The sequence below is a fragment of the Saxophila tyrrhenica genome (assembly GCF_035928015.1).
Source record: "Saxophila tyrrhenica strain CCFEE 5935 chromosome Unknown scaffold_6, whole genome shotgun sequence".
Lineage (NCBI taxonomy): Eukaryota > Fungi > Ascomycota > Dothideomycetes > Mycosphaerellales > Extremaceae > Saxophila > Saxophila tyrrhenica.
In genome coordinates this window covers 1,289,953-1,314,896 of record NW_027041738.1, presented here as the reverse complement: position 1 = coordinate 1,314,896, position 24,944 = coordinate 1,289,953, and the positions used below count along the sequence as shown (strand labels likewise).

The 24,944-nt window shown below is 55.6% G+C and overlaps 8 protein-coding genes across 8 annotated transcripts; 5 read left to right on the top strand and 3 right to left on the bottom strand.

Moving 5' to 3' along the window:
* Positions 1 to 6,991: 6,991 nt before the first annotated feature.
* On the top strand, positions 6,992 to 7,657 carry LTR77_004592 (uncharacterized protein; the record flags this gene model as incomplete). The annotated part of the gene is made up of 2 exons (XM_064801846.1): positions 6,992 to 7,463; positions 7,563 to 7,657. The coding sequence occupies 2 exons, from the start codon at positions 6,992 to 6,994 to the stop codon at positions 7,655 to 7,657; spliced, it is 567 nt and encodes a 188-aa protein (XP_064660476.1).
* A 151-nt stretch (positions 7,658 to 7,808) lies between these two features.
* Positions 7,809 to 14,955, bottom strand: PHO81 (phosphate system positive regulatory protein pho81; the record flags this gene model as incomplete). Its single annotated transcript, XM_064801845.1, has 6 exons — positions 7,809 to 8,158; positions 8,208 to 10,440; positions 10,563 to 10,751; positions 10,802 to 10,975; positions 11,035 to 11,119; positions 11,771 to 14,955. The coding sequence occupies 6 exons, from the start codon at positions 14,953 to 14,955 to the stop codon at positions 7,809 to 7,811; spliced, it is 6,216 nt and encodes a 2,071-aa protein (XP_064660475.1).
* A 916-nt stretch (positions 14,956 to 15,871) lies between these two features.
* On the top strand, positions 15,872 to 16,760 carry EFM6 (Protein-lysine N-methyltransferase efm6; the record flags this gene model as incomplete). Its single annotated transcript, XM_064801844.1, has 4 exons — positions 15,872 to 16,113; positions 16,179 to 16,211; positions 16,271 to 16,666; positions 16,730 to 16,760. The coding sequence occupies 4 exons, from the start codon at positions 15,872 to 15,874 to the stop codon at positions 16,758 to 16,760; spliced, it is 702 nt and encodes a 233-aa protein (XP_064660474.1).
* A 1,052-nt stretch (positions 16,761 to 17,812) lies between these two features.
* On the top strand, positions 17,813 to 18,627 carry LTR77_004589 (uncharacterized protein; the record flags this gene model as incomplete). Its single annotated transcript, XM_064801843.1, is given in 2 exon segments — positions 17,813 to 17,880; positions 17,898 to 18,627. The coding sequence occupies 2 exon segments, from the start codon at positions 17,813 to 17,815 to the stop codon at positions 18,625 to 18,627; spliced, it is 798 nt and encodes a 265-aa protein (XP_064660473.1).
* A 697-nt stretch (positions 18,628 to 19,324) lies between these two features.
* Positions 19,325 to 19,978, top strand: COA1 (cytochrome oxidase assembly protein 1; the record flags this gene model as incomplete). Its single annotated transcript, XM_064801842.1, has 2 exons — positions 19,325 to 19,783; positions 19,859 to 19,978. The coding sequence occupies 2 exons, from the start codon at positions 19,325 to 19,327 to the stop codon at positions 19,976 to 19,978; spliced, it is 579 nt and encodes a 192-aa protein (XP_064660472.1).
* A 654-nt stretch (positions 19,979 to 20,632) lies between these two features.
* On the top strand, positions 20,633 to 22,507 carry LTR77_004587 (uncharacterized protein; the record flags this gene model as incomplete). The annotated part of the gene is made up of 2 exons (XM_064801841.1): positions 20,633 to 21,443; positions 22,092 to 22,507. 2 exons carry the CDS (start codon positions 20,633 to 20,635, stop codon positions 22,505 to 22,507), a joined length of 1,227 nt encoding a protein of 408 aa, XP_064660471.1.
* A 1,113-nt stretch (positions 22,508 to 23,620) lies between these two features.
* On the bottom strand, positions 23,621 to 23,975 carry LTR77_004586 (uncharacterized protein; the record flags this gene model as incomplete). Its single annotated transcript, XM_064801840.1, has 2 exons — positions 23,621 to 23,696; positions 23,773 to 23,975. 2 exons carry the CDS (start codon positions 23,973 to 23,975, stop codon positions 23,621 to 23,623), a joined length of 279 nt encoding a protein of 92 aa, XP_064660470.1.
* Positions 23,976 to 24,298: 323 nt separating this feature from the next.
* Positions 24,299 to 24,943, bottom strand: LTR77_004585 (uncharacterized protein; the record flags this gene model as incomplete). Its single annotated transcript, XM_064801839.1, has 3 exons — positions 24,299 to 24,433; positions 24,486 to 24,790; positions 24,928 to 24,943. The coding sequence occupies 3 exons, from the start codon at positions 24,941 to 24,943 to the stop codon at positions 24,299 to 24,301; spliced, it is 456 nt and encodes a 151-aa protein (XP_064660469.1).
* Between the last annotated feature and the right edge of the window lies 1 nt (position 24,944).

The window sequence follows — 24,944 nt, the reverse complement described above, 5'->3', positions numbered from 1 at the left end:
AGAGACATCTGATCACTTGCAGCCCGTACTCAAGAGCGCCTGCTACTTGCCTTATGGCCATCTTGAACGATCTGTCGCCGCTGCGCATGTCTCTGCCCACACCTTGCAACGCCAAAACGAGCTCGAATGAAACAACCACCATATCCTCGATTTATGCACGCTTGGATCAGCAAGGGTCATATTGAAGCGGACAGATGAACGTTGCGCGGCTGCATCGGAGAAGGAGCAGCGGAGAAGGAGCAACAAGCGCATGGGTTCAGAGACAAGGATGGCACTGTCGCGATTGCATTGGAGGACACGATGCACAACGTGACGCTTGCGAGGTAGGAGCACATCTACAATGTCTCTTTCGAGCTGGGGGGACACTGTCGTCCGACGGCCTCGTTGCTCATCTTCCATAGTCTGAGGTAGCACCGCAGGGGTAGCGGGCTCAATTGCGACAGTAGGACGATAGTATAGATGCTTAGCGAGAGAAGACGAGTTCGGGCGCGAAGGGAAACAGCAGTCGCTCATCAATGTTGTGAGGGGAGAAGGCGCTGTTGACTGCAGAATTCCTCGCTTCCGGTACATTGGTTCCTTTGTCTGCACCGTTCGGTGTTGAGGTGATGCTACTATCCTAAACGGTCTGATTACGACTCCTTGGCCTGTAAATGTGCTGGTGGCGAGCAGCTTGTTGACTTCGACGTCCTCGACGACGTCCGCGCGGCGAGATGGACCTCCGCCCCGCCAGCGTTGCCGCAATCGATCGCCCCTACCGACTTCGACGCTTAGGAGAACGCACGGGTGCAGCCATATTACTCGCCATGACCACCATTGAGAGGGCATCATGGCCGCGGTTCCAGCCAAGCTCGCTTCACGTCCAAACCGATCACGTACACCAGGCGCATATGCACGTGATACACCAGTGAACACTGAACACCACCACACCGGGCGATGAAGGCCTTGTCGAGGACAGAGAGGATGCGCAAAGGCTACGCGCCACATGAAAGCCACTCGATTGAACGCCATCGAACACCACTTCCACCACTGGCCACCGAAGCGGACAGCCGCAACGAAAGGCTCGCCAAAGGAATGACGGCAGCGCGGCTGATGAAGGGGAGCCTCCATCAGAGCAGTGCATGTCTGAACGACAGGCTCCTCGGAGAGGTCTTCAGACCGCTTTTGACAAGACTGCGCCGACAAGGTACGGAAGGTCTTGCGCCACCAGACCTGCGGCAATGTTGCTGAAGGTTCGAGGCCATGTTCGATGGGAAGGTGAAGAGCTTGGGACCTGCGGGATGGTTGTGCAGACGAACATGGCCTCTAGGACCAACAAGCAACGCATTCGCAGCTCGCACGATGCAGACCTTTGCTACATCCGGATTGTCTTCTGAGTCAGGTACTCGTCTTTGGAGTCTTGCGGCCCAGAAACGCTCCTGTGATAATCACGACAACCGCGAAAGGCGCTGGACCTTCCGCGCGATGCAGCAGACCTCGAAGCCATACTCAGAGAGAATGTCAAAAGCTGGCGTCAGGTGCTACGATCGCGAAATCAAGGCTGACCTCCGGGGGCCGCGGAGCACAACGGCCGGCACTTGCGCCGCTTCTCGGGACGGTAGAGCCGTTTTCAGCTACCCAGCATGCTTGCAGTGAAATCGGAGGGATCACAGTCATCTTAATATTGCATTGCCATTGCTCGGTGTCCGACGGTGGCCAGCTGGCCGTCGCAGACGCTCCGGAGCTTTGCAAGCTACCTGCCTTCCGGCCGTGAGGTCAAGACAGCAGTGAGACCCCAACTCGAGACTGATCTGGACCTAGTCGAAGGAGGCGAACAAGACTAGTGAATAATCAGACGCACATGCCGAGCCAGGATCTCCAGGAGTTGAAGGTGCCCGTTCTGCGTGGTGCCAACCTGTAGGCGAGCAGGATCAAACAACCGGGGTTTTATTCCTACATTGCTGCAGCAGGCCGACGGTTGATAAGAGAGACACCGTTCGGTCCAGTGAGTTTGCGAATGCGTCTGTTTCGAGCCACACTACTCCTTCCGGAGGACTGTGCGCTTGGCCATCTCATTCACTCGGCTCACGCCGTCAGCGGCACATGCACTGGACCCAGAGCGACCTGAAGGGAGATGGCGTACGACATCCGGCAGTGCTGTAATCTACCACGATGCCCGCTCGTTGAGCTGGATATTTGCATGCCGTTTCAAGGAACAATCACCTTCGTTGTTCGAGAGCTCGGACTTTCGCCCACAGCCTGTCTTCGAACAGACGAAGCAGCAAAGCCTACCGGGGCGGACGCTGAGCTGTGAACCGACCTTTAACAGATCTCCATGGCGCCAGGGTACCCGATAAGCGCTTCCACCACAACGGCGAAAGCTCTGGATCTTCCGTCTCTGATCACTTGATGGTTCACCGTGTACCGCATGAGTTCCAACCATCTCTGGCATGGCATATCTGTCTGCAGGAGCCACAGACCTCCATGCTCTCGGACAGCTTCGTCACCATCTCCAGCTGGCGGTGTCTGCAGGAGCCGCAGACCTCACTGCTCTCTGACATCAAGAACCCTCCTCTTGCTGCCGACCATTCAGACAAAATGGGCTCACGACCCCGCTCTTACTTCACTTCGCACTCCATCACTCCCGCACAGGTGCAGCTTCACATCTCACTCCTATGGCCATTTCGCGAGGGTCAGTTCCTCTGGGAAGTCTGCGATGGGCTTTGTTCATCTCGATCTGCTGTGGCCCTGCTATCGCACTGCTGCTGGCATGGATATCAAGCCCGGGCCCCCTAAGCTACCCACCATGGCAGACCCTAGGCCTGTTCAACGTTCTTCGTATGTGCATGCCAATTCGCTATTGCCACTGTGAGGGTGTATCCGACCGATCATGCTTTCTTGCGGAGGATGTTGCTATCGCCGCGCTTCATGTGAGCGCTTGATATGGTCTTTTGATCTCCATTCTTGCGAGGAGCGCTCTTGCGATGGGGGCTTTCGCGACAACCTGTGGAACATGTGTCCTGGTTGCCCTCGCGCGCTTCTTCGGCAGCCACCGCCGGCCCCATGGCTTCTCCGCTGCATCTTGAACCGCCCAGCGAGCCGGATGCCTTGCGAACAGCCTCCCATGTTGCTGTGCTTCCACCGGCGCTTATGTGTTGTGCTTGACAGTGCGACGGCTGTATCCTCGCCTGAGCCCCCTCTTCATCTCCTGCTGTTGCCATCGCCCACCGCCAGCCTGCGTAATCTCCGCATGAGCACATGCCGCTTGTCAGCACCCTTCTCGTGCATCTCGCTCCTGTTCTACGGCTATGGTGTGCTGCACTGAGGCTGCTGGCGTCCGTGGGTGGAGGATTGAGGTCGTCAGGGCTGTCAGGCAGCGCGGAGAGGCCGGCAATGCTGCTGAGGGCTCATTGTATTTGCTCGTGGCAGTGAGCTCGCTGTCACTGGGTGGTGTGGCGTCGTACGGCGCAGATCTACCTCGTGCCCGTCGTGGTGTCGCTTCGCAGAGATCCGTCGGAGGTGGTGGGAAGTACGACGGCGCTGACACTGGCGGCTTTCGCTTCTCTACAACGTTAAGCGACTTCGTATTGGCTTGACTGCCACTCCCTGTGCACTCCGAGGTGTGATATGGCGGTCTAATCGAGCTTGTAGTGCATGGAGGTGGTGATGTCTCTCAGCTTATTGCCGGTGGGGAGCAGTTTGCTGGACGCAAAGCACATATCAGACAGCACGGCACGGCAAACAGAGGCTTCATCATCATCGGGGTCTCATGCGTCTATTCATATTATGCCTCTTACAATTATGAAAGCTATGGACGTGTGGGAGCAGACTGCGACTACGAACGAGCTCAATTCCGGTTACAGGAGACGGCTCATCGAGGAAATGGCAGTTTCCTCACTTTCGGCGTACAGATCTTCATGCGGTGACTGTGAGGCCGTTGCGAAACCACTCGTGAGGGATCTGTGAAGGCACGGTGAAAGGACGCCGCGTGAGGACCGTTGGAGGACTGAGGCTGGGGGCGACTTGCGCGCCATTGCCATAGAGCAGAGCCAGTGAACGATTGTTATTACGCCTTGCCTTCTCTCGCATCTACCCACGAGCCGTCATTGAGTGCCCAGCTGTGTTGCTGTTGGCGCGGAGGGAGGAGAGGGGGTGGTACGAGTAACGACGGAGGCTTTGCCACACTGGCTTGGGGAGCGGTGCTGCCATCACGCCGTCGACTCAAGTCAGAGGGCCACTCTATCATCTCCTCAAGGCTCACTACGTTCCGCTGGTCAAGGCAATCCTGTGAAGTGTGTTGTTGCCGTCGTCACCGTTACGACCGAGGAACCCCGTGAGCAGCGCTGACAAGGTGCCTACCACATCCGCCCCTTACCCTCATGTCCCAACTGTGTCCCAGCTCGTGTGATCTGAAGATTCCATGCTCTTGATGCTGCCCGGTACTTCTCTCGAGTGCGCCAAATGTGAGGCTGATGGTTGAGGAGGGTCTTGACTGGGGGTGCCCTTCGGTGGCGGCCGTGAGGGATCACCAATCCTCCTTGGAGGAAACGTGTTTGAAACGCCGGGCATGGTGTTCAGAGCGACCTGAGGGAGTTTGCTTGATGCTGGTGATGACTACGTGCTACCGTTCGCCCTGCCCCCCTGACGCCGCCGCTGGGCTTCCTCCTAGGCCCAGCAACACCACCATCCACCATCCTGCAACGAAGAAGCGAACATCGCGCTTTTTAGTGGCCTTCTGCCCAGCTTACTTGAAGGCATCACACCGCTCTCACCACACGAGCATGTCTTCAAGGTCCCACCGCACTGACAACGCCACACGACAATGGTCAAAGGAGATTCTTCTCCAGGCTCAAGCAAGAAGCTCAAGGACTGATGAAAAAGGGTCGACATCACAAGGAGGTAGTGCAATACCAAGGACATCTTGAGGTTCAAAAAATTTGGCATGGCAATGGCATAGAAGAAAGAGGAAGGTTGGAGGAAGACTCGGTTCATTTTGTAGTCGGGAATCGGTGCTGGATTGAACGCACGGCAGTGACATATGCAGTGCAGAGGCATCAGCGGTGGTCTCATTGGCTCTTGAGAGCGAAAGGTCGATGGTCACGTGTCGTCTTGGGTCAGACAGACATCCATATGGATTGCATCCGCTACAGCAGCGCCAACAACAAGCGCAGACAGGAGAAGGCGCAGGTCAGCGAGGACAACAAGCTCAAGCAACTACGAATCTGCGAGCCGCAAAGGGTGGTCTTTGGCGCTCTTCCGAAGAAGTGGGTGGCAAGCAGCCGATATGACCCCCACTGACCATGGCACACGGAGAACAGACCGCATTAGCACTCTTCTCCGCCTCTCAAGCCCCTCGACAAGTCTTCATCAGCCGCTTTACTGCCGCCACCCCCCTTCCTCCCCTCCGAGATGGTAGCACAGCCAACCAACGACGTCTTCCGCCTGCCGCTCGAGCTCCGCCTCGCGATCTACGAGAGGGCGCTTTCTAAAGGCAGCCACGTCACGATCAGTGGTGGAGAGGCACACCACCGGCCAGCAGTCGCCTCCGCGGACCGGCATGCGCAGGCAGAGAATGGAGATCTTGCCGGTGTTTCAACAGCAGAATCGGCGGGATGTTCCTGGGTCTGCCAAGCGGAGGAAAACGATCGGCTATGCTGTCGCTCCGTGCCTTGATCTTGCTGGGAGGATGGGAGCGGTCGCGGTAGTAGAGGAGGAAACCGAAGGATCATCGCGAGCGGAGCATGGGACGGCGTTTCTGATACTGAGATACCCCATGAGTGAGCAGGAGCTGAGCTTGTATCCTCCACTGTATTGCCACGATGAATGATCATTCGAACGAGAAGATGCGCTGCTTTCAAAGCTATCTCTGCTGCAACGCGACATTGACATTGCTGCGCTCAGGCGCTGTACTGGCAACAACTGAAACGAACATCGTTTGAGGACAATACGAAGCGGACAGTGGCAATTGCCCTCATATTTAACGTGTACTATCATCAAGAGGGCGCAACTCACTGCCACCCACCTGTGATCTGATCCTCCTCATCGGAGCTCTCACCCCCCTTCTTCCGCTTCTTCGTAATTTTTTCCACCTGCGACCTCTTCTTCTGAAACACATAACTCCTCGCTTCCCGATCCTCACCCTTCCATCCACCACCGCCCTCCACATTTCCCAACGTTCGCGAATGATGATACCCCGGATACGCTTCCGCAGAGAATTTGAAACTCCGCTGCACCTCCAGCCCAGAATAGCGTGCAAGATCGCGGATGTTCCATAGCGTGTATGGCTCGCCTTCGAAGAGCGTGACGATGATCGTCCCATCCGAGAGGAGTAGTGAGAGTGCTGCGGCGAAGAACTTTACGAGCAGCTCCTGGTTGAAGCGGACTTGTCGGTTGACGTCCTTTGATTTACCGCCGACGTGTGGGAAATTGAACATGATGCGATCGAATTGGCCACCTTTCTGTAAAGCTTTCGTAGAGTCCAGCTTGGTTGCATCGACGCCGTAGTGGATGGTTTGTCCTTCGTCTTCCAGGAATTGGACGTGGTCTTCGGCTTGCGGTTTGTACTTCTCGAAAAGGTCGTCTTTCGAATCAAAACAAGTAGCTGTCACGTCGCAGCAGCCATGGTGCTCGATGATTGATTTTGCATACGAGAAGTCGCCTTCGCCTACCAGGAGGATGCGCTCTTCCGCATCGAACGGGATGGTTGGTTTTGCTGTCTTCGCCTCCGACGGCTTTGCGAGTTGTTGAGGGTTTCTTGTTTGCTGCGGTTGTTTGCTCAGGGTATGCGCACTGAGCTTGCGCTTCTTATTTTTGGTCATCATTGCAGTCCCATGGGTGTACTGCATCAAGTCCGCAGCTTTCACATGCTCGTCCGACCTCTACATCAGAACGCGCTAAGGCTGATCCGTGCCGCCTCCGCAAAGCTTAAGCCGAGCTAGTCAACAGCCACGTGAATGCAAGATGTCCTCCACTCCTCTCCACGACTGAACTATGTGATGCGCTCACTCTACTCAACATGGCCATCACCCGCCTCCGCAAAGCCTTCCGCTATCCCTCCGAGTCCGACTCTGACAACGAGCCCGACGAGCTCGACGAAGAACACCAAGAGCGACTGATATCCGACCTCCAGGCGCAAGATGCACAGAAGAACGAGTTATACCGCACAGCCTTCGTTGCCATATCAACGCTTGCTTGGGTCTTCTTCATGTATACCTTCGTGGTAGCATCGACGGCACGGCAGCGCTTGATAGCGCTGTTAAGTCTGTCAAGCTTGGGCTGTACGGCGTATGTTCTCTACTTTATGCCTATCGAAAAGCCGGATCGCAAAGGCAAGAAACCTGTGTACCAGGTCGAAGCTGAGAAGAGTCCGGTGGAGAAGTATCTGGTCTATTTGAATGCGGCTCTAGCAGGGCTATTGCTGTTGGCTGCAACTCTAAGCTGGCGGAAGGGCCTTGGAGATGATGCGTGGCGGGAGGCGTTGCCAGCTGGTACGTACCTGACCGTCAAACACTTCTTTACAATAGACGGCAGTCCCACGACATTGAATTCTTCGCCCAATCGCTCTCGAATGCTAACAACGTTTGAAGTGATCCTTGGCCTTACCCTCTTCGTCCGACAACAACTCGCTCCTCTTGACTTGGAAGATCTCCAGAAAGCGAGATATGAGTACAAAGGTGCTTGAAGCTGTGGTGTATCACTGGAAGCCTTTTATTCGGCCTCCATCAACTACTATTACTTTTGGCCGCAGAACAATCACAGAAAGCCGCCCACTACCGCCAGGCCCGATCGAGGCGTTTGAAGACTTCACCCAATGCTCATCAGCCGCATACGGATCACTGATCAATAGCATCCTTGAACCTCAGCACCGCATTGTCCATCAGCAATCCATCAACGCCCTGCGGCAAGCTCATCACGCTCGCCGGCGAAGTTCGCTTGACGTCGCGCGAGTAGTCCGAGATGAGAACCAGCCCGGCTTCCTTGACTGACGCCACCAGCGCGGGAACAAGGTCTAGAAGCCGCGAGGTGCAGATTAGACCCATTAGATTGTTCGATGTGGCGATGCGGACGCTCTCCTTGATGGACATGCTAGTCCGCCCGCAGTTGTTGATTGTATTCGAAGCTGAAGGCTGCTGCTGTTCGTCCGGCGGTGCTACTCCGAGCTCGTTGCAGAGCAAGACTGGGTCTACGGAGCATATCAGCATCTTGTCATTGAGAGGGTGCGAGGTACTTACAGTTTGGCTGCTTCCAGTTCAGTGCTGTGCAGATATCAGGATTGTAGCTCGAGAAAACAAAGTTCCTCAGCTCATCTTCTTTCGTCGCCTGAAGCTGCGTCTCGCGAAGGTGTCTGGCGTGAGCGAAGACGACGGCGAGCACATTGTCGACGACGTTGTTCATGTTCTGTGAAGGTCCGAGGTGAAGCTGTTCCTCTTCCGCTCGTGATGGGTAGCAGACATGGATCTCGAGATGAAGGTCTGGCGGCAACACGGCTAGAGCATCCGCCAGTGAAGCATACGAGCGCGCAATCTGCCGTTGTGCATTGGCGAGGTTGTTGCGATCGATGCCGCTGCCCACAAGTCCTTGCACAACGCCCCGACCTCTGCCAGCTTCCAGCCCGGCTGTCTCGAACTCCTGATATGTCATGCGGCTGATAAGATCGTTCTTGCTGCTCGGCAGCGCCCAGTCGTTGAACAGCACTGGTACGCAGTCTCTGGTCACTTGGACGAACAGCCTCAGGAAGTCTCCAGATAAGCTGCTACCAGTGATTAGATTGCTGGGATGTGCATCATCTTGGCTCGTGGCCTTCCAATACGTCGCAAATGTCGTGATCTCCAATGGAATGCCATGGAACGGTGTGACGACTTGGTAGCGGAAGTTGATGCGGCCGATGGTGCGTAGGCGGGGATCAAATAGCTCAAGGTGCCAGATACCGGAGCTGCTTGCTTTGCCGGTGAAGACACGGCTCGATGCTGCTGCTCGAGCGATGACCTTGCTGCCGAACGTGGGGTAGATGTCGAAGTCGATGCTGAATGTGCTGAGGTTCTCGATCTGAAATGAAATGGTCTTCGCATCGTCCTGGACAGGTAGAGGCACGCTTCGAGGTATGAGGTCGGACGATTTGGATGATATCGTGAGGCGTGCGGCTGGGTACTTGTTGTCGTCGTAGAATTCGATGGCATCAGAGCCGAGCTCATCGAAGGAAAGGAGGATGAAAGTCTTGGTTGTGTCCAGGAAATTGTGGCCATACCGTCGGAGAGGGATGATCGGTGGTGGCAGGATCAAGTCTGGTATCGTTTCTGGGTCATCTTGCGGAACCATACCGGTGCTTGCGGTCAATGATGGTGGCGGCATGACCGGCGCAACCGGAGCTCGAGCTGGCTCAACCTGCGCTGCACTGGCCCGCGCAAGGAGCTGCATGCAGTCGAGATGTCCTTCCCACGCTGCGTAGTACATGGCTGAAAGGCCCTTCTCGTCTTTCGCGTTTGCCTTGACCCGAAACTCTAGCAACTGTTGTAGGCAATGCAGGTGGCCTTCGCTGGCAGCGTGGAATATCGGAGTCCATTGGTACAGCTTATCTTGCTGATCCATGTCCACTCCGTACTCTTTGAGCAACTGCAGGGTTTCACGAGCTCCGCCAAAGCGCGCCACCAGATGTTGTGGAAACAGACCTTCGGCGTCTGGAAGGATTTTCGGACCATACTGCAGCATCTGCCGAATAATCAATGGTGAGCCGTACTGGCAGGCCAGATCTAGCGGATTGTGATCAGCATCTCCAGGAGGGTCGACGTAAGCTCCCAGCGCTAGCATTGCCTCGACGCTGCCAGCCTCTGCACGGACTACACCATGGATCAAAGGTGTGAAGTTGTCGTAATCCTTAGTGTTGACTGTGTCCGGTCCAGCTTGTGCCAATGCTTGAACCATCTCCAGCTGGCCGTGCATGCAAGCGTAGTGTAACGGAATGCGACCATAGACGTCGGGTGCTCGAATATCCGCACCTTTCGTCAACGCCGCTCGAAGGACATCGATCTTGCCACTGACTGCAGCTTCATGAATGCAGTTCCTCCGATTGATGGGATCGGCGTAGTTGAAATCGATGCGGTCGGTGCGGTATAGATATTGCTGTGCTTTCGGCGACGCGGTATTGACAGTGTCGAGGAACATGCGGCTGATGCGCTTTTGCGCATCGTCCTGCGTTGGTGCACGCTGAATCCAGTCTTCTAGTACGGCGACGTTTCCGGCATTGACAGCTTGCATGACCTGAGTTTCAATATCATCATCTCGACCTGGACCGGGTACTCTGTTCTCAAGTTCGACACTAGGCGTGTAAGTGATCTGCTCGCCTTCAGCCCATGCCTGCAGCTCCAGTTGACCGTCCCGAGCCTGATCAGATAGCTTGCTGATGACTTCGCGGTCGAAGCAGGGCTGGACATCGACGGCTCGTGAAAGATACAGCTCTTTGGTCCGAAGCTGAGGAAAAGGTTAGCATACTCAAGACGGGCCAGGAAGCGAAAGGAAATACCTTTGATGTTTTGTCCCACTGCCAAATGTTAGCGCGGAAGTCGATACCGTACAGCAGATGGGCTATATACCTTCTTTAGTATCTTCGAAAACGCAGTCTGGTTGACCTGAACAAACTGCTGCAGCTTGTCGAGGTCATTGCTGAAGAGCTGGAACCCTTCATCGAGTGTGACATAATTCGACGACAGTTTGGAAGCAGGTCTTGACCTAGACTTGAGGTCTCGTTGCTTATCCAGCAGTGTCTTCAAGCGGAGTTTGAGCTGCCCATCTGTCAGAAGCGTCCACCAAAACACAGTTTCTCAGTACTAACCTCAGCCTCCTTCTGGAGATAGAAAGTGTTGACCTTCTCCAACTCCCTCTCCAGCCGGAAGAAGAACGTGCCTTTGTTGGCCTGAAGGGCGGCTTGCGCATCTTGGGCGGCTTCACCAGCGCTCGCCGCATGTTGAGCGTTGATGATCGGAGTCGTGCTCAGCTTTTTGATGAGCTGTCGTCCGCTGTGTCAGCTAGTCTATCTTCCAGCGTTCTCGATTCGGAGGTCCTCACCTTCTTGAGGGCCTTGTAGTCCACGAAACTCGCCGCATACTCCGGGATCTCCAGCTGCCGCTTCTGTATGTGCTTTCCGAACTTCCTACTCCATAGTTAGTGGTCCGTTGCTGTCACTTCCGAAGGCTTCGCTGCCTACATGATGAGGTCGGATGTGGATTCCTGCTATCACTTTCCAACACGCCAAGGTCGGACTGAGCAAGCAGATGCTATAAGGTATTTCCAATCAGCCGCTGCATGGAAGGACTGAGAACAGGATGGTGACTGGCGTCAAGCATGGTGACTGTGAGTGTATCCGACACGTGCTCGCTGGTCCTTGGGTGTTCTCATCGGAGGTCGAGGCTGGGCGATGACATGAGGTGAAGTCAAAGTTAAGGTAGTAGAGTTTCAATGCCCATCCAAGTCACGACTTTCCTGCATAGCGGGGCATTTCAGGACGTCAGAGGCTCCATAACCATGCCACATTCACCTATATGCCGTGGAAGCGTAAAATTATTGCTGGTGGCTTCAGTGAAGGACAGCAGTGAAGTAGAGCGGACGAATCAAATCGCAGCTCGCAGCACGTTGTTGCGTACCGGAGCTATCGCCTTCGACTGACTCGCATGCGCTACGTTGGCGGCTAATGTATGCTGTGGAGAGCTTGTGTCATATTATCATGCTACATTACTGCATACCATCATGTCTCGCGCCTAGTCCTATTGCGCTGGCAGGGCCACCACTTTTCCCCCGATACTACAGAAACGCAGGCCCACTGCGATCACTCCTCCCCGTCCCCTCCCTCCCCTCCCCAATCGTCGGCGGCATCAACCCTGCTTCCTCCATAGCCTCCCACATCTCACTCCCCGGCCGCACATCCTCCGTCTCCGCCCTCAAACTGCTCAAGCGCTGCACGCGCTCCACGCTCACAGGCCGCTTCGACCCGGTGTGCACCAGCCGTGGGCGTTCGAGCTTCGCTTTGCTGAGACTGTCGTTGCTGACTAGGGCCATTGGCTCGCTCAGCCTGCTCCTGCGTTTCTCGCTACCTTGAGCTGGGTTGGTAGAGGGTTGGGTGTCTCCGACTGATACAGCAACGGCAGTGGCGAGCGGAGACGAGGAACGCTCGCGCAACCGTTCTTTCCATTTCTGGCGCGGCGCTCCCCCTCCGCTTGACGGTGTGACTCCTCTTGAAACTTGCCGCGACGTCGGCGGAGCTGGCGGTGGAGTAGGGGATGCCTCGCCAGGCAGTACCCAGCTGCGCTTGTGTCTCGGAAGAGCCATCTCGGCAGCAAGGTCTGACTCTGTGATGGACTCTGACGTGGAGTCGTACTCAGAATCGCTTTCGTTCTCTACTCCCTCGTCGTCTGCGCCCAGCGTCGACTTGGTAACAGCGCGAGGAAATGAAGGGGCGAACCTGGATCTCAGCTTTGCACTGAGCCTTCGCGGGTCGCGAGGTGGAGGTTCCAGAGACGAAGAATTGGAGTAACTCGTAACTTGGCTTCTGCCACGCTTGGTCCGCCGACTGCTGCCAGCGACAGAGCCATTGACCGAAGAGTGGCCGTTCATTCGGGGATCTGTGGGTGCACGGGAGCCATGAGCGAACAGCGGGCTGGCCAGACTAGTGCTCGCTCTGTTCCTAATGAAGGACTGTCGTTTGTCTTGCAACGACCTGTTGTCCAGAGTGCTGTCGCTGCGTGCAACTAACCGAATGCTCTTCCGCTTCCCTTCTGGACCCCAGGTCAGGAACGATTTCGAGTCGGTCATCGTAGACCGCGTGGGAGGCCGTGGGAAGTCCGATGGTCGTGTTGACAGTACGCTGGTACCTCTGGTACTTTGAGTAGCCATGCTACTCCGATCTTGCATCGTAGACTGCCCTAGGCTACTTACCGGCCTCCTTCGAGTCCTCGCACCCTTCGAACTGTGCCGCGGCAACAGCAGAGCGCCTCCCGTGTCTATGCCGAGCCCAACACTTTGGCGTGATTCCCGCTTCTCCCTCAGCCTTCGCAAAGCTGCTTTAGTAGGTGACCGATCTGACAGCGGCCTGGATGAGCGTGCGATCTCAGCCGGAACCGAGAAACTGTCGTGCGGTGTAGTATGTAAGGCAGTAGCGTCCACGCCCCAGGTAGGAATATTCGAATCCGCTCGTATGGCTTCTTCTCCGTTTCCAATTGATGACGCCAGGCTGATTCGTGAGAAACGCTTGCTCCATTTCATGTGGTTCTTTCCAGGCTTCGAAGGAAGATCAAGAGCAATGTGCGGCGCCGGCTCGGTCTGCAAAGGGGCCAACCGGTCACCGCTATCTGCGTATCTTTCGATGTCCCTGTGCACATCAGTTGTCACAGCGATACTGCCAGCATCTGGCGGCAAGATTGGTCGAGATATTGTTCGCTTCTCGGGACTGACTGCTTCAACGTAGCCTTCGGTCCGCCTTCTTCTTCGCCAGCAGAGGACTAGCAGAGCAGCGATTATGGCGATTGCAACGAGCGTGCCAACAACAATGCCGGCGACAGCTCCTGTGCTCAAATGGTGGCCTTCTCCCGCTGCTACTGCTGCCAGAGGGATTGGTGTTGAAGTCGAAGTATCTGAGCCTGGAGTTGAAGTCTTCCTGGGCGATGGAACCGTGGGTGTAGCTGCCTTGATGCTGATAGCGAACGTCTGATCCTCCCCCGGAGCTGCATCGGACGACTTCGCGGTTATTGTGCCTTCAATGGTAGAATCGGTCGTCTCTTTTGGCACGGTGCCGCTAAGAGTTCGAGTCTCAGGGTTGAAATGCAGCCACGTTGCCGTCTCTGGGAGAGTTACCATCAGACTCGGGACGTGAGGTGCAAAAAGCGAGTCCGGGAAATGGTAGCTGAACTCCTTGCCGCTATGCGCCGTCAAGGTAGGTATCTTCGCGGCAAACACGGACGCAACCCCATTCTTCAGCATCACAATCGCAGTAGCTTCGTTGCCGAGCTCGTCTGTGACCGATACCGTGATATTCTGGTCCGGGGCACCTGGCGGGACCATGCCACTCAATCCAAGTGTTTGCGGGTCGAAGTCCATCCAAGATGGCACGGAGGCGTCTGCGCTCTTTATAATCGCCGCATCGACGTTGATCCCATTCAAGAACAGTGTGTCTGCCAGCTCGTTGTATCTTAGCTCCTCGCCAGCAGTCATGTTGACGGTCTGCATCCCTGGAGCAAATGCCAGCTTCTGTATCCCGATTGCGAAAGTGAAAGATGCCGCAGCACCCGCAAAGCCTTCCACATCAGATGCTATCAGCTCAACATCCCAAGACTGCGGGAAAGCGCTGAGCTGCGGCGAAGTCCCGAAAAAGGTGAGGGTTTTGTCCTCGAACTCGAGCCAGGCTGGGAGAGGCGTGTGGTCTATGAGAGCCGCATAGTAGCTGAGCTTACGCTGGACGATGTCGATGAAAGAGTCCTGCCGGAAGGTCAACCGAAACTCTCGAGATGGAAGCATGGTGATCACTGCCGGATCGCTGCTCGAAAGATTCGCGTCCGCGGCAAGCTGCTGAGTGATGCTCCATTCGATCTGCGGCGGAGGGTCTTTAGATACCACAAGCACGCATGGTATATGAGCTGCGCCAGTGTCGTCCGCGGCTGTAAGAGTGAAGCTGCTGGCGCCCTCGTCGGCAGAGCTTGGTGCGCCGGACAGGGTCCGCGTTACGCTGTCCAGAGACAGCCACGCAGGCTGGTCAGACAAGCTGTATGTAAAATTTGCGTTGTCGGGCGCGAACGTCGAGGAGGAAAACTGGAACTCGTATGGCTCGCCCACCCTCGCTACCACCGGCACTTGCGCGTTAAACGGTAGTGCGATTCCGGGTGTAGCGCTCGTAAACGTGACGGCTGTTGCTAGCCATGTCAACCTCAGTGCAGCGAGATATCCAGGCGCAGGGCGCAACATCCGCCGAGCGTTCGCATTCATCCTCCGTGGTCCGTCCATTCGGTCCAGCCTCCTCTTCTCCGCTCAGACTTCAACACTCCGTCTCACAACCAACACTTCGTCCAAAGTTTGCATCGCAGAGAGCATCAAGTCTTCGCAAAAAGGATGGAAAGTAACGCGCAGATCGCGCTCACGCGTAAAGTGGCGGGCCCCTTGCTGCAGAGGTGGCAGAACGGCGAAGTGGAATGCTATACAGGTCAAGGGAGCAAAGGGAATAGGAAAGGAATCTCACACCAACTTCAACGTACTCACACTGGGTGGAAGATGTACTTTAGACACTCTGGAGGTTTGGTGGCAGTGTGTTGGCGTTGGCGTGGTTGCGCCGCTGGATATACCAGGCTCGAAGTCGTAGGACGACCTGCGCTGACATCCGGGTTTCTAGAACGAACATGGAGGTCCAGCTGAGTCTTACCATTGATTGTAGACATCCAGAGAAGGGATCTACGGTAGTAGGCGACGGAAGACTGGCAGTTGGGCCTCTGTATCGACCGTCCTTTCTTTCCGCCCCAAACGCCGCCGCGGTTAGCTGAGGACATAGTCATCATCAGTATACTATCGCGTTCGGCTCTGAGAGCATAGGTTCCGTGAGGAACTCCTGGCACTCGCGGTGAGCAATGCCAGCGCGAGGCGACGCGTTTGGGTCTCGGTGGGGCTTCGTAGATTGTCGTCACTTCTCGCAACCCTGGCCAGTGAAGCATACGTCTCGACCTGTGGTCATCGTTCGATCCGTCCGACAATGATACGGTAATATTGCGATCTGCTGCGGTTAAAAAGAGACGTTGAAGCAAAGAGCAACCGCGATCCCAAAGTCGCACCAGCACAGACGCTCCCGCAAACACTCCACCTCCCCCACGTCTTCCAACCTGGTCCAATATTTCCGATCTCGCTCTTGTCCCGAAGACCCTTCCTCACACCCATGGCGGACCGCGACTCCGAGCCTTCAGACGTCCTCACCATGATTGGCGAAGACCTGGTGCAGTCGCGCGAGCACAAAGCTCCCCAGACAAGCCGAATTGACTTCGACGGACTACTTCAACCAGAACTGGTACTGCATCAAGACCTGGCGAAGGGCAATGGCGGACAGGCTTGGCCTGCCGGAATGGTACTGGCCAAGTACCTGCTACGCAGAAAGCGGGATGAGCTGAGGGAGTCTACGATGTGGGTATGAGGTCTGATCTGTGGTGCTGCACGGTCTGAAGTAGAGAGCTGATGGTGATTGACAGACTCGAGCTGGGTGCTGGCAGTGGTCTCGTTGGGTATGGAAACAACAGGACTCAGTATGAGTATGGCTACCAAATGCTGACCGTCTCTGCAGGCTCGCGATAACAGTCGGGTGCCAGCCAACTACTCCAGTATGCATCACGGACCAAAAACCAATGCTGGCCTTGATGCAGCAGAACACCGCCTTGAACAATCTCCAGGACAAAGTCGTCCCTGCTGTCTATAATTGGGGTGCGGACAGTCTGGTGCCCGTTGCTGAACATCCAGACGTTGTCCTCGCAGCAGACTGCGTCTACTTCGAACCCGCGTTCCCACTTCTGCTGGAGTCTCTGGAGGCCCTTATCGGTCCAAACACAGTCTGCTACTTCTGCTACAAGAAGAGGCGAAGGGCGGATCAGCGCTTCATCACTGCACTGAACAAGCGGTTTCTGGTGGAGCCTGCTCTCGACGACCCTGACCGCGCAGCCTACACCCGCCAGAACATATTCCTGTGAGTGGTCTTCCCAAACCAAGGCTAGTTGAAAGACATTCGAATATACTGACTGCACAACAGCTACACCATCCGACGGAAGGAGAAGCGATGAAGCTGGCAGTCTTCTCAAGACGTGGTATACTTCCATCCATTATGCTGCCGCTGTGACTACCGCAGAGTCCTCAAAGTACCTAGGTATAGACGGACGAAGGCCGGTCCAGACCCCAATTACCATCGGCCTTCGGACGAGCTTCAAAGACCGATCAAGCGCATCGAAAGCGGCAGTTGCGCGTTGTGAAGGGTAGGGATGGAAAGGCTGAGTAGCATTCTTGTAATCAATCAAGAGTGGCGACCGAGAAGACGGCGAGCGATCAAACAATTCGAGACAAGCTGCTGCTGCGATGCCACCTCGTACAACTTCGCCTGGGACGGAGGTGGGCGGTTATTGAAGCGCTTTTCACTATCTCAGTGCGTCGATCCGGCCGAATGAAACGAATGTACAGAGGTACTTCGACTGCACCCCATGCACTCGCTTGCTTCTCCTACCTTTCCCTGCGCAGCCTCGCGCTTGAAACGCATTTCCGAGGCGCCAGGCAGCGTGGGAGGTCCAGGGTGTGGCCTGATGTGACACAAAGTGCCGACCAACTCAATGCGAACTGGTTCTGCTGCAGCTGCTGGTAGCCACACTCGTACGCCAAGGCTGTCTCGGCCAGCATCGCTGAACACGAATCTGAATCAAGATGGCAAGAGTGAGACCCTTCCTGACCTTTCCATTTCCGTTATCGATGCCGCGACGTCACCAGGCTGCGTACGAGAAAAAGAACAAAGCGAACAAAGCGAATAGAATAAGCCGGAAGTCCGTGAATAGCGCAGTCCGATTTATCCACAAAGGCAGTTTCACGCAATCGATCTTCCAGCCCGCCATTCAGAGTTGCCGCCGGGAATTACGCACTCTTCTGACAGGCTCACCAGCCCTCACTTGTCTTCGATCGGTGGAGCATGCCGAGCCAGCCGGTTAGCGCGCTGTTGCTTGTGCCAGAGCTCGAGCTTTCTCTCAACACACCCGATCCCACTCTTCCCACTGCCCACCCACCCGACCCTCTTATTCCTACTCGCCTCTGCCGACATATCCTTCTCTCGCCTCCTCATGATTCTTCAGCAAACATGTCTTGCACCACCAAGATGATGAACGGACGCGCGCCGGACACGCACAAGCTGCTGAGCCATTTATCGTAAAAACAGAAAACAGCCCCCCGGCGTCATCCTGCACGTTCCCTGTTGCGCAGTCGCTCTTCATTCTGCGACTGCTTGCGGCCGGGTTCCAGTGCTATTCCGCCAAGGCTGTGCAACGAGATCACCAACCAACATTCACCACGCTTATAGAGGATATTACCTCCTTTCGAAACGATTTATCACATTCTAATCACGACCACGTGGAACACTTCACAACAATGCTCATCAACTGCTTCCGTGGCGCCGACAGCAAGCCTGTCGGCGCCATTGACGATCACCGGCCTCAAGCGCCCAGGCCAGCTACTCTTTCCGCAACACCTCGCAAGTCGTCGCGCTTCATCAAGCGACAAGGGAGCGATGAGTCGCGACTCTCCAGCACATCGACCAATTCCACAATATCGAACGAAAGCATATCGAAACTCCCACCATGCAAACGAGGATCCGACCCGAAGATCGAGGCCATGATGATGCCGCTGCCACAGGACCATCGACCGAGCAAGTGTCTTCGACTGTCACATCCACGAACGTACGGCAACCTGGTGTCGGACATGAAACGGAGCAAGGGTTGCCGTGACTGGAAGAACTTTGCTGTCTTTCCGACCGACGATGTGGATATGAGCATTACGGCGGACGAGGCGGCACGGCAACGGGCGATCGATTATCAGAGGAAGGTCAAGCAGCTGAACTCCAGCTTCCAGTGGAGCGAAGGGTCCAACCGGTCAATTGAGGTCGACATGATTGGTTGAGGGAGGGTGTTGACTATACACGGAGGCTTATGCTATCCTATGGCTGTCAAACCGTCATTCTTGTCGGATGTCACAGCGTCGTTCAATGCCTATCCGGCCTGTCGAACGTTCTACCAACCGATGCTTCTCACAACCTTCGACTGCAAGACAATGCCAAGCGGTGTCGCATACCACAACGTCTTGGACCGAATTGCTGGTAATGGGCTTATGGGATGAAGTCGATCAAAGGAATTCTACTTTTGTTACAGCGACGGTGTTGGCGGGTTGCACTGAAGTCTTGGATGAGACAACTTGGCACGGAGAGAGCGACATAACACTGCCAATCTATCCGGTGGTGCAGGCGGTCTGGGATGGACCTGCTGATCTTTTGTTTGTTACTGCGTTCTAGCATGGTGTTCAGGAGCGCTCTTGGATATAGAGCTTGCTTGTCCATATGGGTGGTCATTTGGATCGAATGAAATCACTGTCACAGTATCACTGTCTTACCAAGCATTCCAACCACTGTCTTCTCGTTCCTGTACAACCTCGCCGAGCATTCTGGAGCTGATGCAGTGTCATGTTACGACTCAGGTACCTACTGACGATCGATGCAGACGATCGGTACAGAAGATCATGAGTCTTGGCATATACCGCATCTCGTAGATCATCGACTTCAACTTCGCTGCACAACCATCCCATCCCACGTCTACCACCAACAATGCTTCCACGACCCCGTATACGCCCCAGCGGCCTCCGCCAGCTCTTCCGCCGCCACAATGCAACCCCAAAACGCACCGTCACCGCCGCCCCCCGCCCAGGCTCCGGTCCCCTAATGGAACGCCGCGCCGACCGCGCCCTCCCTACCCTCACCTCCTCGCACCGCTGGCTGCGCACCCTGCCCATCTTCGCCGTGATCATGGTCGCCTCCACGCTGGGTATCTTCAACTACCAGAAACAATCCAGCTCCGTGGTGAGCAGTACGCTCTATGCGCTAAGGACGAACCCGCAAGCGAGAGAGATTCTGGGGGATGAGGTGTATTTTGCGAGTCAGATTCCGTGGATTAGGGGGGAGATCAATCAGTTGCATGGGAAGATCAATATTAGTTTTTGGGTGAAGGGGACGAGGGGGAAGGGGTTGATGAGGTTTAGGAGTGAGAGGAAGACGAGGATGGGATATGTGAGTTGAGATGGTGCTGCTTTAGAACAGCGGCTGGGTTTGTGCGATGAGCAGTGGTGCTGACGAGATGGATAGTTCGAAACGCTGGAGTGGAGTCTTGAGCCAGAAGGTGGCAAGACGATATCGTTGCTGCAGACTGAGAGGACAGATCCGTTCCAGCAGGAGACGGCGGACAAGGTCGCAGTAGCTGCTTGAATGCCATTATCACTCAGTGATATTTGACAACGTTTAAAGGACGCATGGACACCATCTGGGACACCACACAACAGCGAACCTTGCGGGAGTTGGGTGAACTCACTACGTGCTGGGAGAAAGGGGAAGGGCAAGGGCACAGGCGTAACTCCGATGCTATCACAGTTGATGCCCAATTCTACGGATCCCGCTGTGAATGCGCAACCTAGCTACAGACTGGCCAAGCCGATCGCCGACTCTAGCATGATGGGAGCATGTGCTGCTCGTCCGCCCTTCGAGAAGAATCTGGCAAAGGCCATCGCGCAGTGCTCCGAATCCTCTCGCATTTGCGCGTACGTTGAGGTGTGAGCATTGCCTGGTCAACGCCGTCCCTCGCGGTGCTGATACAATCGAGCGGTAGCCTGTGGTTGTGGAGGGCCTTGCCACGACCCTATCAATGCTACAAGTATCTAGACGAACTAACGCATTCATCTCTCGAAGGGACTGGCGTAAGCTTGAAGATGCATGTGAATGGTAGGTCCGTGAATGATTTTTCTATCGGTTTCGTAGAAGCCAAAATCTTTCCATGCACATAAATCCGCTCCTTGATTTCACGTCAACGGAGGACTAATAACTACATCCTGCACCGCTCTCCCAAAACACCCAGACCACCTCAAGATGTTCGACTACGACGATAGAGACCACCAAGGTCTGGACTACGACGAGACAGACTACGAGCGCTGGTACAAACCTAACCGCCCCGTCACAGCGCCAGAACTAGAAGCCCTCCGCGCCCGTCTCACCAAACTCGAAGCTCTCGTCGACTACAAGCTCACGCCTCTGCCCCCACTCATCGTCCCAGGCTTCTCGGAGAACAACCTCAAGCCCCTCCAGTCCGCCAAGCTCCAAATCTACAGCGTCCACCAAGTCCTCGGAACCCCGGAACTGCTTGAAGCCATCCTCCTCCACCTACCTGCTCTCGAACTCCTGAAATGCCAGCGGGTGAACAAGTTCTTCCAAGCCACCATGGCCGGCTCAGTCGCGCTCGAGAAGGTCCTGTTCATGGCGCCGCCTTCCGAGAAGAACACTACGAAGGGTTCCGACGAGCTCCCGCAGATCAACCGGCTCCTCAACCTCCACCCGATGCAGAACCATCGCCCGTACGTCTTTCGTGGCCGCGAGTTCGACGTCCAGGACCCTCCGAAGATTGTGGAGGACAGGGGGAAGTTTCTGGTCGATGTGCGGTTCGCGCAGTACGATGCTCCGCCGTTCTCCGGCGCAGAAGCTGGGCGGGTGGTGGTGCCGTCGTGGATGAAGATGTATCTTACGCAACCGCCGTGTGAGATTCGGCTCCGCACGTCGCAGGATGGGAAGATCAGGCGGGTGCAGCCGATGACGTTCGGGGAGGTGCTGGAGGTGTTGACGGATGAGCATTATGGGACGAGGAGTGGGAAGGGGAAGGAAGGTGGAAAGGAGAAGGTGGAGAAGCGTAAGTCTGAGAGGTCGTTCTGTGGGTGCATGGGTTGATTGAGGAAAAGTCAGGGTACTGAGCGATCAGACGTGCGTACGGTCGTTTGCCTCTACTGTCTTGGTGGTTAATCCGGCGACTGGTCGCGTGGAAGCGAGGCCTCAAAGGCAGAGCCATGCATGAAGCGTGGTTGAGGGGAATGCATTGCCGGCATGTGCTCAGGTGGCATGATGTCTCATCCGTCTGCGTTGACCACGCACTGATAAGTAAGTAGGCTGAAGACAATGTTCTTGTCTCGCTGTCGATCCTTGCGTTCATTCACATGTGTATTCTCCTCACAGCGTTTCACCTTCGTTGTTGACTCGTCGCCCAAATCCTACATCGTACCACGTGATTTTACATACAGCATGTGAATTTATACGTCAGCGGGCCTGACTTCGCAGATCACGAGTGAATTGCCCTTCCGAGCAACCTCTTGGCTCTCCTGCCATATGATTTCCTATTCACGGTTTTTCGCAGTCATATTTCTTCGCTCTTCACTCGCACGACTCGCTCCTTTTCACCATCAGGCGTTAGCCGCCTGTTCTGCGCCAATCGAATCGACGATGGTGGTAAGCAAAAGATCGCTCTTGCACAACATAAATTCACCTCCCACTTACTCATGGCTAGGGAAACGAGAGACGACTGCCAACATTCACGAGTTCAGAATGCTCTTTGACTACAGCTCAGCAGACGAAATGGTGAACGTCTTCATCCCCGGCATCGTCGGCGCCATAGTCGGCGCTATCCTCGGCGGCCCCTTGCTCCCAAAAGTCGTCGAGTCCAGCTGGTTCCAAAGTCTACGCCAGAAGGTCTTGCCTCGATCCGCCCGAAGAGCCAGAGACGTGGCTCTGGAAGACGCCGAAGCTAGAAAATTTGGCCTTCTCGAATACAAAAAGCTTCGCAAGCGTGTTCAGCAGCTCGTAAGGGAGAATTGGCGGCTTGGTGAAGAGAACATGCACATGGCGACCGAGCTTGGCCGTGGGCAATCGCGCATCCCGACCGATGATTGGCACGCGGGCATAACCCAGTCACAGCTGTCTTAATGTGAGATCGTTCTCACCCTGCCGCCTTGTGAGATCAGGCTGACGACGTCGCAAAGGATGGTGTACTTCCTGGCGATGACTCTGGGAGAGGTGCTGGAGATCTTGGCCAAGGAGACATATGCATGGGTTGACGGCAGTTGTGCGCCAGAGTCGCTGAGGAAGGAGACGGCTGAGTGAGGGACTGCTGGTTTGCGGGACAGCTGAGCGACGGGCGCGATACGAGGCCAGGGGGTTCAGAGAAGCAGGACAGGGCACGTGATATCGGCATGATCGCGAAGTTGGAGCTAGTATGAGTTGAATTCGATCGGCAACCAGTCCGGCCACATGGCGGTAGTGTGCTCAGGGCATGATAGTCAATGGAGTATGTTAACTGTGATGCGCAACCTTCCACGGACTGTTGGCTGGGATTAAACCTTCGTGATCCAGACCCGGAAAAGCTGCAATGGGATTCCATCGTTCATGATATCGGTCCCATCATCCAGTCAAATCCTGTCACGTACGCTGCTAGAATCTCTCATTAACACCGTAATCGAGGGAGACTGCTCACATTCCAGTGGCCCACCAGCATAACCGCTTGAGCAAGCGGAGTAGACCTTTGTAGTTCCCAGAAGCCATCCAACGTCCCAGCACCCCTTCCTTCCCCAACTCCTCGTCTTCCCACCCGCACCCATCCTCTCTAAACACTGCCTCTGCGCCCAAACTTCCATGAGCCTCACACCCTAACCCCACACGCCGATATAGCTCAATCAAGCCGTAGAGCCGCGGCAATGGAAGTCAATCGTCCAAGATCTCGCGCCAATCTCCAGGTCAGTGCTCGTACCAAGTACACTGCCCAGCGCCACTCAGTGTTGTCGTGGTCATGTTAGATTCTTGACCATCCAGCGGAAGCCCACCAGAATGCGTGCTTCACCAAACGCACGTCAGTAGACCACCGTAATCCCCTTGCAAGCATCTGCATCCAGCTACCACATTCGCAGTCCTCTTGATCAGACCCACCACACACTCCCTACTATCAACCTCGCGTCTTTCCTCCAGTACCCATCCGTTCCAAACACCGCCCCTCCCACCTCCCCAACCCCACCTCCAACTTCCCATCAACCACACACCGTCCCCTCACCCGTCGACAAAGCCCAAACACCCCCTCAAAATCGCGATCATAGTACATCTCCCCCACCGCATAACCAACCAACTGGACGTCTTTCTTGCTGAGCTTCACGTTCCCTCCCCCATTCAAACCAACCGCTGTTCCGTCAGAGGTATTGAACGGTTTGGCGAGGACGGGAACAGCGGCGATGAGGTCTTTATAGCTGGTTCCGCCGGTGATTTTGGCGGAGTAAGAGGATTTGATGGACTCGAAGGCGGGTCTGCTTTGGTGGGTGCGGGAGACGGAGGGGGTGTCATCTGCGGCGGTGTCGGCGTAGTCGTCTGCGTCTACTTCGATGGCGAAGAGGTTGTTGTCTTCTGCCATGGTCTTTGCATTTCGTGGTAATTGGGGTGGTGTTGTGGTGGGCAAGGTCAGATACTCATGTGCTCTTAATGCACAGGCGCCACAGAAAGCAGATCCTCACATTTACACGGATTTCCTTGCATACGAAGAGCAACAGGGGCGTTTAATATGAACATGGAAGTCTAGTTTGAGGCACTTGTTGATACAGGACTATCGCTACTGGCTAGCGCTACGGAACTGCCCGTAGCTAAGCAGCCCACCAAAGAGGAGTCTCAAAGCCACCTATCCACCCTTCCGTGATCATAGCCTGACGTTCCTCCATTTCCCCACCTCAAGCGAGTCGCTTAGTCGAATGGGTTGGTGCGGGTGCCCCACCAGGTCATGAACATGGACAGGCCGACGGTCTCGAAGACGCGGGCCAAGGCGCCGACGGCGACGGTGTCGAGGGGGCGCTTCTCGGTGGCGATCTGGGCGACGAACTGAAAGTATATTAGTGGGAGGATCAAGGATGGTAGTGTTGATGATTCTTACAGATGGAGCAGAGCTGGCGAAGAAGATCAAGCTACCGAGGTAGGCGGCGCCCTTGTAGCTGAGCGTGCCGGTGGCATTGATGAGCGCACCCACGCCGTAGGCCTGGATGGACGAGCCGACGAGGGATGTGCCCCAGGCGGTCGCGGCGGAGGCGGCCTCCTTGGACTTGAAGAACTCTTCCTTGGAGTTGGCGGCCTGGGCCTGGCGGTAGGTCTCGCCGAAGAGCGGGCCGAGGACGGCGAGGGATGCGGCGTGGTTGAAGACGGTGCCGAGCGCGATGGCAGAGGGCTTGACCGGGGGAAGGTCTGTGGGAGGAAGTGGTTAGTGATGGTGTGGTGATGGATTGGAGGGTGTTTTGATGGGCTTGACCGCTTGCGGCGGGTGTTTGCGACGTAAACAAGCGCGGCGGGTGGGTGCGGAGGGGTGGATGGAGATGACTTACACTGAAGGGAGGCCATT